Below are 12,090 nucleotides of genomic sequence, written 5' to 3' on the forward strand. Positions count from 1 at the left end.
TGTGTGGGAGTTATGAGGGCTGCTCCTTTGTGCTTGTGCCTGAGTGATTAGAGAGGAGGGGAAGAAGCTCAGTCCAGCAGTTAATCAGACCTGGGAGGACCAGAGGCAGGGTGGCGGCAGGTGGAAGGCCGCTCATGTATATTTACATACACAGACTGATTGGACTGGGACAGAACCTTTGTCTATAGAGCATGCCCCTCTTCTGTTTACTGCTCTACAGCAGCCATTAAGCCACTCTGCTGTTGGGGTTAATTGTGGCACTCAGAAACATTTTGCAATGCTAAAGCCCTTCCAGATGAAGGGCATTAGCTGAGGGTTAGAGCTGGCTGAGTGAGGCTAATGCTCGCCATTATTCATGGTTCTGCTGTACACTAATGGACCTGGAGTTGCATTACATGCCGTGCGTAGCCTCAGTGCTCGCTGCTGCTGTTCGATCATCCTGTCTGAATGTTAGATGTCCTCCGTCTGCTAGCTTATGGTTTCAGATCCAAAAATCACTTTTAAATCATGGATTGTGCCTTTGAGCTGTAGATAAATGTAAAGCATAAACAAAAGAGCGTGTGACAGAGCATCACAATCTATTGCTGAGGTCAAAGCCTAGCAACGGCAATAGCTAAGGGTGTAGCTAAGGGTGTAGCTAAAGCTAATATTTTTTATAAAAAAGCTCAACAGTTTATGTTTCATGTTAGCCTAATTTCTAGGTAGACCAGAGCTCAATACGGCCACCTTCAAAGTGCGTTACTGATAATTTAAGGAAAGGTCTTGTTTTTTTTTTTTTAAAAAACAGCTTATGAACAGTTTATCGTTCACACTTGGCAGCTAGGTTAAGCTAGTGGTCTCTAGCTACGCAGCTTTAGCTAATGCTGGGGTTTTGTGATGATGTTCGTTTTTATTAAAATAAGATATTCTAAAACCAAATTATCAAAACAAATTCTAAAGACCCTAATTAATTGTTTAGTAATTATCTGTCAATTAGCCCATTTATTCTAAATTAAGGTATTATATAATTAGTATCCAACTCTTTAAATCCCAAATAATTTTTTCAGTGTGGTGGCAATCCGATGTGATAATGACCTTCACATAAAGTCTATTTTATATTTCCCTCCTTTATCATGCCCTGTGTTAATGTAACAGGCTGTCCTTCTGTTTTTCTTAAGGTGTGTAACTTACAGCTTCCATCGATCACAAGTAATAGGCATGATATTTCCAAGAGAAAGTTATTCCCACCTTTATTCAGATGTTGCTTAAGAACCATGAAAACATGTTTGCCTCTTCTTTCCTACCATCCCTGCTCTGTAATTGCTTTAAGCTAAATTAAATTAGGAATAATTGATACAGGCTTGTCTCTTTGAGGGCCTAGCTGTTGGTTTTACTAAAGCTAAAACAGACATGTTTTTTTCTTTCATTGCCTGTGTTGTGTAGAAATTTTGTTTTTCAACCAAAGCTGTTTCTAATATGAAAGATATCTATTTCCAACATCTATTCATTCCTTTTGATCTTGTTGCTCATGTTTTAAATTTATTTTAACAATAAGTGACTAAATAGTTTTTAGAGTTTGGAAATGTACCTGGCTGCACCCACATTACTTGTGTGTTGGTGTGCTGGAGCTGCAGCTTAAACTGAACTAATTCCTGCGCTACCATAGGTACTGATCACATGCTCAATAAACTAGATCTTTGAGGCAGAAACTAGAATTCTGGGGAGAGGGTCAGCCAACACTCTGCTTCCAGGTGTAACTACGTCTAAGACTCATATTTTGAAGGGGACTGGGTAGCTATGAATGCTTTGCTGGAGCATCAATGCGTCATTTCCTGCAGCTCCAGCACCAAGCCACAAGAGGATCTTACTTGATACTTTTCATTGCTTCTTGGCATTAGGTCCACCTTAGAATTCGACAAATTCTGGTTAAAAAAAAACAGTCAAACGTGGACCAAATCATTCAGCTCCAATAAGAGATTCGTTTAAAACGCAGTTAGTGATTCATGAAACCTTTAATCAACGTGTGAAGACAAAAGAATAGTCAACATAAGAGATCAGTTTGCATATCCCCGTTAATAGACCAGCATATGAAAGGTAAACACTGCTTAGAGGCTTGTGTTACTGTAACTGATTTTCATCCGTATGTGGTAGTTCTTGGTGTTTTTCTTCCTGCTGACCTTCTCCCTGCAGGAGCACGTGTGCGGCCCAGCATGCCAGATGGTTAGCGCTCCTGACCGATTCTCCCAGCTTTTCTATTTCTAGCATAACCAGGCAAAGAGGCCTATTGTTTAGGCTCTCGGCATTAAGATTAATCCACTCGCCTCCTCTGTATGGTGAGTTCCAGCTGTTCCCATTGGGCCGTGTTACAGATGGATTTCAATGGACTCTGTGCATGCAGATGTAGCCTTGGTTTGTTTTCCTGAAATAATCAGAAAATTGTATTTCAGTTGGACCTAACTATTCTGGCCTAATAAAAAGCAGACCAAACGTGAACCTCCAGAGCGAACGCTTACACCCTGCCTGGCATTCCTCAGCACGGCCTTTCCATCCTCCGTGTTGCCACGCCTTTTGCAGCATCAGCACAGGTTGGAAATCTTTGCTTTGATGGTGTTCCTTTGCCGCACACGAAGCGTTATTGCCCTCCTCCCTCTGCAGGCCGCGGCCCATACGTGTGTGTTGCTGTGAACGTTGGCGCTCAGCATTGTAGACCCTGTGTCCAGCAGAGAGGCCCAGATGATGTGCTCGGCAGCGAGCCGGGAGGAGCGGTGGAGTGTGGAGGGCTGGCTCTCAGTTGTAATGATGCATCTACTCTCCCCAGGCCTCTCTGAGTCCCTGCCTGTGTTGGGTCATTCCTTTTGTCTGCTCCTGTTCCACCTAATGCATTAAAAGCAATTAAGATGTTTTTAATCACTGATACTTTGGTGATAAAATGAGCCTTTTGAAACATCGATTCACCGTTTCTGTTTGTGGTGTTTTCTGCTGCCGCTCACTGAACCGGTGTCCCACGGTTCACTGTCATGGCTGTGCAGTCACCGCACACATCCAACCAATGTTGTAAAACCCTAGTCAGATAAACTCAGTTTTATATGTGTCCTTAAATTTACTGTTGCTGGGTCAGATAAAAGGAACAAATCATTTGTCTGAGTTCCACCACTGCTGATGCAAAGTAGAATCTGTTGGATTTCAGGTTTGAAATATCTGTCTGTCTATCTATCTGTCTGTCTGTCTGTCTGTCTATCTATCTATCTATCTATCTATCTATCTATCTATCTATCTATCTATCTATCTATCTATCTATCTATCTATCTATCTATCTATCTATCTATCTGTCTGTCTGTCTGTCTGTCTGTCTGTCTGTCTGTCTGTCTGTCTGTATGAAATTAAGCTATTATCAGCATTTGGATTAAATTAATCGCTAAAATGGAGAAAAAAAAAACATAACCCCCACCAGCAGTGCTTCAGGAGAGTTCCTAGCTTTGCCAACTTATCATTATAAACTGGGGCTATCATGACTAAGTTGTGCTTGTGCTGGGCCAGTGTGGTGTATAGTGGATCCTTGTTGTGCTGAATCCATTTGATCATTTCCAGAGTTGAATTCCAGCACGTAGGGACATCTTGGACAAGTGACTCCTGCTTGTTGTGCTTTCAGCTCTGAGGCTATCTTCCAGATTTCCCTCTATTTTATGGCACTGTCGACCACAGTAGGCCCTATATCGCACTGCTTTGAGCCAGGTAACCCTCTGCTGGAGGGAGGGCGTTAGGTCAAAATAGATCATGTGATTCATTTGCGTCAAGTAATATTAATGTGTGAAACATTTTGGATTTATCACATGCATTAACGCATTAACGTTGCCAATGCTAACATATATAAAATATACCCCATTTGGTGGCTTCAGTAGGAATACTTTAGCAAATATACTCATTTACGTGGATCATATACCTAATATACATTAATTCATCTATAAAAGAGCAAGTATGTGAGTCTCTCTTTTCATCATATTGCAGAGATTAAAATAGGTTTTCATATCTGCTGTATAAATATTATATGGTCATAATTTTTTATCTTGTTAGACATTTTAAAGTGACACCATCTATCTGCTAAACCATGTTAATATTTCATTTGGCTCTATCTACCTTTCTCAGTTTTCTAACTCAAGGCTTCATTATCTTGTCCAACTCTGTCTTTTAATAAAAGATAATAGCGTGTGTAGTTTGTTAATATTTGGTAAGCTGTCTGGGTCCCCGGACAAAAGGCTTAATTTGGACAAACAGAGTATAATTTAGTTTTGTCTGACTTGATGTTAAGGTGGTTAAAGTGCAGTAAAAACCACTGTCAGGTACCTGTCCTAATACCTTCATAAGGCACACCTTGTTGATATCGGGGGTGTCGAGCGATACCAGGTTGATGAGTAAACTCTTTATTGTTTGATTCATTCTGGTATCAGTAGTCATCCTCTCCTCTCGTACTTCGTCTGCACTTTATGTCTTCGTCAGTTGGTCCCTTCAGGCTCTCCTGTCTGGTTCATAAATTGGGAATGTTGGGGGACTGAGCAAAAATCCAGGAAGGCTCATTGTGCCTTATCCAGTATCTGCTGTCACCATGAGCCAGGAGATGAACCTGCACCCTGAGCTCTACTCCACATTAGGTTATTTCTCTAATCTGAAGCATCAGTGTCCAGCTGTTTGAGTAAAGTCCATGCAAACCTATTTATGTCCCTGTTTAACTAGTTTGAAAAAACTAAGCTATAGAAACAATCAAGTCCAGGTTGAAGATACTAAAAGCTTTAGGGGAATGCACACGGAACATTGGCTGTGTTGTGCTGAAGTGACTGGGCTTCACGCTTTAGATCAGGAACGTTGATACTGAAAGAGAACCGATCCAAAAGAATCACTGGGTGATGGTTCCCAACCAGAAGCCACTGGTGTGGATAGTTTGACTGGAATAACATATTTCCTTTATGTGCCGCACATGTGCTGCTGTCAGAACCAGCCCTCTTTCATGGGCATCCAGGTCCATTGTTTCAACAAGACCCGTTTTAAACCTTATTTGGAACATGTGAAAACAAGAATAGATGGGCGTGCCTGGCCTTTCTGTAGTTCTGTGCAACATTCGTACATATAGTCCCTTAAGAAAACACTTTAAACGCTTTACGCATAGCTTCTCCTCTGTAGGAAGGAATGGCAACACACGCTGAGTGAAGCTGTGACAGCATCACTGTCTCGTCTGTCACACGTCAAAGTCCCGACCTTTCAAACCTTTGCACATGAGAAACAATTTGACCCTATTTCTGCCTTCATGAAGTTCCCACTAAGAGCCTCAGGGGACGTTTTTTTGTATTTTTTAGTTAATCTTGTTGCGTTAAATACCTGTAGTCGCTAGTTTTTGCAGCTGTTGCAGCCGCTGCTCTGTAACGTCCTGGAGCCAGAAATGAAGGCCAGCAAAACATCAGCTGAGTTAAAAATCTACCGAGAAGGAGAATCGGTCTGCTGACAAAAATACAAGTGAGGCAGTGGTTCCTCTGTAGTTTCTTGGCTTTGTGTGTCAGCTCCGGCTGGAGACCGGGTGGGCGCGCTCCTCAGAACTGGGTCAGACGGATTTATGTCTTGGCCTAGCAAACTGTAGCTAATAGAAAATTATTAGGGGGCATCCACTTCCAAAACGCTTTGGTCACCCATGATCCCTCAGGCGTTACAGCAGGAAAAGCAGCACTTGCCACTGTAAATGCACAGCCTCCATCTAATTTTACGGAACCATGTTTTTTGAGCCGCCAATCCAGTGAAAGGTTAAACATTCAGATACCAGATTCTGAAAGCATTAAAGGAATATTTAACAGACTATTGGTTATAGATTCATTGATCATATTGATCAATATAACATTTTAGTTTCTGATCGAGCTTGACTGCTTAGTTGGAAAATATGTTGAAGTAATCCCCCCCAAACATCAGTCAGGTGAAGCTGGACTGGTGTTTTCTGGAGTCATGTTCTCCATTTAGCTCTGATAGAAAATCTCCTTGAGTCGGCCTGTCCTCACATCACTGTCTGTGTTGTGTTTGGGTGTTGCTCGCAGCTATAGGCCATTTGATCTGCTGGATGAGATTTTAATTAGCTTTCATACTGTGTCCAAAGCATCTTTCTACTCTTTTTTTTATTAGCCTTCTACTGAGCCTCAGCTATACCAGTTGATCTTATCTAAGCTCTACAATCTCTGCTGTCTTATACCCTTGAGTTCTAATCGGATCATTGGTCGAGCCCTCCGGGGTGTATAAAGTCTTACAAACTGCATGCAGGATTCAGATTTAGAGTAAAATCTTCCTGGTTACTTGTTAATATTGGCTGTATATTTGCAACACGTTCACTACACGCTCTGCTTCTCCTCAAAGTCTGCTCATGTGTCCACTTTACTAGACTCAGAGAGGAAGGGTTGTTCTATTCACAAAATCTTGGAGTCAGCTGTTGAGGGAGTTGCCTCATTTTGCAGTGATGCATTGTTTCCTCACGGGAATGGATGCTTTCACACACAAGATGTCTGTAGACGTTGTTAAATCTGCTCGCGGTGCTTCTCTCTCTTGACAGCTTCGGCTCTACTTGAACTTTAGGAAAGATGGAGGAACAACTGATTTTACCGCTGAGAAACACACGACTCATTACTTTCTGCTTTTCTTTTCAAAGGTATTGGCAAGAATGTCATATGCGATAGGACCGCTACTCCTCTGGATGCCTTCCGAATGATGTCAGCTGCCCAGTACTACCCAAAGCTGCTCAGCATTATGGGAAATGTGCTGCGTTTCTTGCCGGCCTTTGTTCGGATGAAGGAACTGCTGGAGGAAGGGTACATCGGAGAACTTCTGGTCTGTGAGGCCCAGGTATGATATGAAAGCCGAGGCTTGCTGCTTGACTGGGAGGTGTGTCTGTTGCTGTCGTAGCGTTAGAGCAACCATGAAGCAGCAGAATGTGGAGGAAGCCACCTGACATTATCTTGCTACTTATGTTCTGACTCATTCCTGGGTTTCTTTGGAGCAAGAAATTCAAGCAATAGCAAGCACCCTGACACATTTTCTGTCGTTTGTCCCTAAGGTCCACAGTGGCAGCCTCTTGGGGAAGAAGTACAACTGGAGCTGCGATGACCTGATGGGGGGAGGCGGATTGCATTCGGTGGGCAGCTACATCATCGACCTGCTGACGTTCCTGACGGGCCAGCGTGCGGTCAAGGTCCACGGCTTCCTAAAGACCTTCGTCAAACAGACGGACCACATCCGAGGCATCCGTCAGATAACCAGCGACGACTTCTGCACGTTCCAGATGGCGTTAGAGGGCGGCGCCTGCTGCACCGTCACCCTCAACTTCAACGTCCCCGGGGAGTTTCGTCAGGAAGTGATTGTCGTGGGGACCGTCGGGAGGTTAATGGTCACAGGAACAGACCTGTATGGCCAGAAGAACAGTGGCGGCGGGGGAAGCGGTGGCGGTCCTGAACTCTTGCTCAAAGACACCACTCCTCTGGAGAAGGCGTCCTTGCCAGAAAAGGCCTTTAGTGACATTCCATCCCCTTACCTCACGGGGACTATCCGCATGATCCAGGCTGTGCGGCAGGCCTTTCAGGACCAAGACGACCGGCGGACCTGGGATGGGAGGCCCCTGACGATGGCCGCCACTTTTGAGGATTGCCTCTATGCTCTTTGCGTTGTGGACACAATCAAGCAGTCCAACCAGTGTGGGGAATGGCAGAACATTGTGGTCATGAAGGAGGAACCAGAGGTCAGCCCTGCCTATTTGATCAGTGAGGCCATGCGTCGCAGCAGGATGTCCCTCTACTGTTAACACCTGGCTGATGTCCAGCTGTGGAGGACCGTGGCCTTGGTCTAGTTCAAAGTTCTTCCACAAAGCTGCTGGATTTCATTCAACTCATCTCTAGTTTTATTTATTTGTGCGTCATTACTGTTACAGAGAGTTTATGCCAATGTGATGCAAATATCTGTGGTTTTGCTGCCTCAACATATGGGGAAGAGGTTAGGGTATTAACAATCAAGCTTTGTATCTATAAGAAAGCTCCCTCTGTTTTTTTACATTTGATAAAAGGACTTGAGTCCTCCTGTAGATGCAATTGTAAATCAGACTAATTCACAACAGATCGACATTGGAAGCGTATCAGAGAGGGAATCTACTTGCTGGTCGGCTGGTCAGTCAGTAACGACGGCGTGTTGGGGATCTGCGTCTGATCTTTCAGTTTGACGAGCTAATGAGTCTTGATGCTTTTCACCACCCTGCTGATTGCTTGATCAAACGAGTATTGTGCATCCTTTCCCTGCATCCCTTCAATGACTTGGTGACTAGGTGTGGAAACACAATACCTTACACTGTGGGTCCGAGCAAGGACAGCCAAGGAAGAACGACGGTCCTCTCAAATTGTGCCGCTCCGTTGTTGCTGTACTCTGAAGTTCTTGCTAGTTTTACCAAGTGAATGCGCTTGAGTCAGTGCGCTTGATAGTCTCTGTCTGTTTACTATGTACTCTACTGTGTGTGCGCGAAACAAATGAAAAAAATAATAGCTTGGCTGGTGGGTTTCTCAGAGGCTTTAACCTTCTGGTTAATGTATGCAATATAAAAAGGCTGCAGCCTGAAATAAAGGGTTAGAACACACTATTGTATGCCTTTATGCAGTTGGCTGTGCATTTTAGTTCTGCACAAGTGATCAGTGGTGATACTTGGATCTCCCCTTGGTTTATTGCTTTTACTTTCCATTTGTTGGTGCACATAGTTAATGCTAAGCTTACCCGAACTGCTGCTGCAACTGAATATTATCTTGTTCAACATGCCTAAACATCCAGTAAAACTGCAAAGTTTTCAACCAGTGAACCATGTAGCACAGTGTGGTCCACCATCGGCTTCAAAGACCAATACACGAGGCTCTAATCTGTGAGGTGGGGGGTATTCTTTGTTGCTTTTTTCAATGTCATCAGGTCTTATGTAAACCGAATTGCCAACAGTGTTAATTTCTGTAATATTTTGAGACTATCCCACTCTGTATCCTCTTGCTAATGATAATTAGAGCTATAAAGGAGGCTAAATCTGTGTTTTACCTTGAACAAAAAATATGCCTGTTTTAATTACCTTTCGCTGTTTTTGCTTTTTTGTCTTGTTTCATTTATATATGGAAGTCAGAACTTCTGAGGTCCAAGTCTGAAAAATTAACTAGGATGCCCCTTGAGTCAGGATGTTTAAACATGTTGTAGGTTTCTAAACCAAGCCTAAACTCAAAATCCAAAATGTCTGCAATTTGTATTCGATACAGTGCTAACTGTTGTAATAAGATGCAAATTTACATTTCTGATACCGATCATTAAATCTTATTAAATCAGTCATGGCCACAGTTCTGTTCAAACATGAAGAGAGATGATGTTGCTACTGCCTTTTAATTCAGAGAATAATGAGAAATATGCAATCAGCTAATATTGCTAACAGCATTATCAATACAAGCCAAAATCCCAGGCGTTTTCACAATTTAAGATGAAAGTGAGTTAGGATCACCAACTCAGAGTGTTGACTCTAAAGCAAATTGAACACCTCATTAACATTGCTTTAAGCAGCAGGCAGCTATTCTAGTGCACAAAACCCCAGCGAAGCAAATAGTAAGTGTGTCCGGCGAATAGTGGAGCACTTTATAGCTAAAAGAGATATTGGTGATGGAATTATGGTAAAAATCAGAGTTGAATTGAAATTTACAACATGGACAGAAATGAGTTTCTACATGAATGTTAATGATTTTGATGTTTACCGTTTGGCTAACACGTTAGCTTTAAATTTGGCTGTAGCTCAAAGCTCGGCGAGGAATTAGAAGATGGACAAGAGCAGAAACAGCAGGAGGCCTCTGTATTTCCTCTAGCAAATGCTTTTGAAAATACTGTAGGGTCAGTTTATGTTTAGAATTGTTTGCCAATTTTTCCTGACAAAGCTAACAAAATAAGCTGCCTGTAAAGTTTAACTGAACATTTAAAGAAGCCAAAAGGTGTCATTTTATTTTATGCATTGCTATCATGTTCCATTTGCAGTTTGAAGTTCATAAGATGTGCTAAAGTCCTATCTGTGTTACAACTACTGAAAATGTACATATGAAAATATTGTAAAACAAGTGTTTGTCTAAACAGTTAAACAAGTGTTGTATGTGTTCTATCTGTGAAAACCAAGGAACTGCAATGTGTTTTAATTAGTTTTAAGGTATTTATGGTGTGATTTTGATGTTTTACATTTGGTGGACTGACCTGCAGTTTATGCGTGAGATTTACAACAGACTGAGGCCTTTGGAGCAGTCAGCTTCTTTGTTCCATTTGGAGACCAAAATAAACGCCTAAACACACTGAAAAGCTTTATGTTTGCTGTCAGGCTGCACAATGGATCACAGCCAGAACCCAACGTCATTGCTGTAAATGTTCTGCGACGTGAACAATCGGTGATGCCTGTATGTTGATGACTGTCTCGTTTGCGTTATCTATGTTTGGTTTTTGTGGTTTGTCAGGTTACAGCATGCTTTTCCGCCGTTGCTCACTTACTAGGGTCCGAACTGTTCCACACATACAGCAGAAATACTTTTGGACAAAAAAAAATACCTGCTCGCCAAATATTCTGCCTGGGAAAAATTCTGAGCTCAACACAGATAAGCTATCGCTATTCAAGATAAATGATTGCCCCTTGTGTACCAAACACCTTATCAAAACTACATACAGACTTTCCCCCTTTGTCAGATAAGAGATTAAATGAACACCTATAAAACCTGTTGTCAGGATGTGGACTTTTCTCATGAGGGTTTATTTCACTGTCATGTTTAGGCTTTGATTTTGTGAATTAGATCTAACCTTTGGGTACAGTGACAGCACTGCTACATAAGAGCTGCACTAGTAAAAGAAGAGCAGTAAATGGGTCCTGAAATACATTAAGTGTACACAATAATTATTTCAAGAGTGTAATTCTGTAAATTTTGAATATGGCTTAAAGTTAAATATAAATTGAGTTTATTAAAAAATAGAATATTTTTAAAATGGATCAACTTAGATTCTCTGCCTTTCTGCTATTCCTCCAGACTCTAGAGGTAGAGCAATAAAAAAAGTCTTAAACCAGCTTTGTTTGACAATCCACTACAGTTATCCCTGCTGTTTGTGCACCTTTTTTAAATGCATTGTTTTACTTTTTTATATAACATTTAGAAATTCTGAAGAACTGAATGTCGGGTGTTCATTAGCTCTACCCCCTAATCATCAAGATTAATAGAAATAAACAGTTGAGGTATACCCCTCTACATTTAAGCCCCACATGATTCATATGCCTGACAGATTCAAATTTAAACTTTTAATTCAGCTCAGAAACGTGTCTGATAGTCAGACAAGCATCTGAAGCCTGAGGTTGTCCCTGTAATTTGGCCACTTTTTTCTATCAGACTTTCCCCTTCCACTTTCCATCGATATGCGTGGATACAGCACTCTGTGAACAACCAGCTTTGTTATCATTGACCTTCAACAATTCAAGTGCAGCAACGGCGGCAGATAAAATTTTACTATATTTTGGAAGGGTGATATTTCACCCAGCGAGCATTTTATTGCATATTTTTGGGAGGTCACGTTAGCTGAACGGAGAAGCACTTTTTTTTTTTTTTTTCCAAAGCAGCAGCCAGTCCTTTGTCTGGTGTCTGTGTTCTAAGCAGCCTTCTCACTCGGGGCCTGGCTTGGTTTCAGTTGGTGGATGTTTGCATGCCCACCCTCAGCCCTCTGAGCTGGCTCAGTTAAACAGCTTAGACGGCATTTCCTCAGCCAGCTACTTGAGCTCTGTGGCCAGCGTGTCGTCAGCTTCTGCCTCTGGTTAAAACTACAGCCAGCATCGCAGGGCTTTCATTCAGAAAGAGTGATATTCTGCAAGGTGTAGAATCAGAAACCAAAACAGCCGACAGTGGCGATGCTGATGAAGGGATGAAACCATCCTACTTAATGGTAAAGTATCTGCCTACTATGTTCAGAGCCAAATCTGGGTTCTAAGTCCCTGAGTATTTCTGTTGAAAAATGGGGATTTTTTTGCATTCTATAAATCTCCTGACTGCTGTTATAACTGATTTTCATTTTTTATTAAAACAT

The 12,090-nt window shown here is 42.1% G+C and overlaps 1 protein-coding gene across 1 annotated transcript in view; it reads left to right on the forward strand.

The window, feature by feature from the left end:
• si:ch211-276f18.2 (glucose-fructose oxidoreductase domain-containing protein 1) overlaps positions 1-11,620 on the forward strand; it is a 34,694-nt gene extending 23,074 nt beyond the window's left edge. Inside the window, exons 2-3 of the mRNA XM_012871197.3 lie at positions 6,650-6,843; positions 7,055-11,620. Coding sequence (XP_012726651.2) covers positions 6,650-6,843; positions 7,055-7,795 — 935 coding nt within the window. The 3' untranslated portion in view covers positions 7,796-11,620. The remainder of the gene's footprint in view (positions 1-6,649; positions 6,844-7,054) is intronic.
• The last annotated feature ends 470 nt before the right edge of the window (positions 11,621-12,090 follow it).

Source organism: Fundulus heteroclitus, chromosome 21 (genome assembly GCF_011125445.2).
Source record: "Fundulus heteroclitus isolate FHET01 chromosome 21, MU-UCD_Fhet_4.1, whole genome shotgun sequence".
NCBI classification, from domain to species: Eukaryota; Metazoa; Chordata; class Actinopteri; order Cyprinodontiformes; family Fundulidae; genus Fundulus; species Fundulus heteroclitus.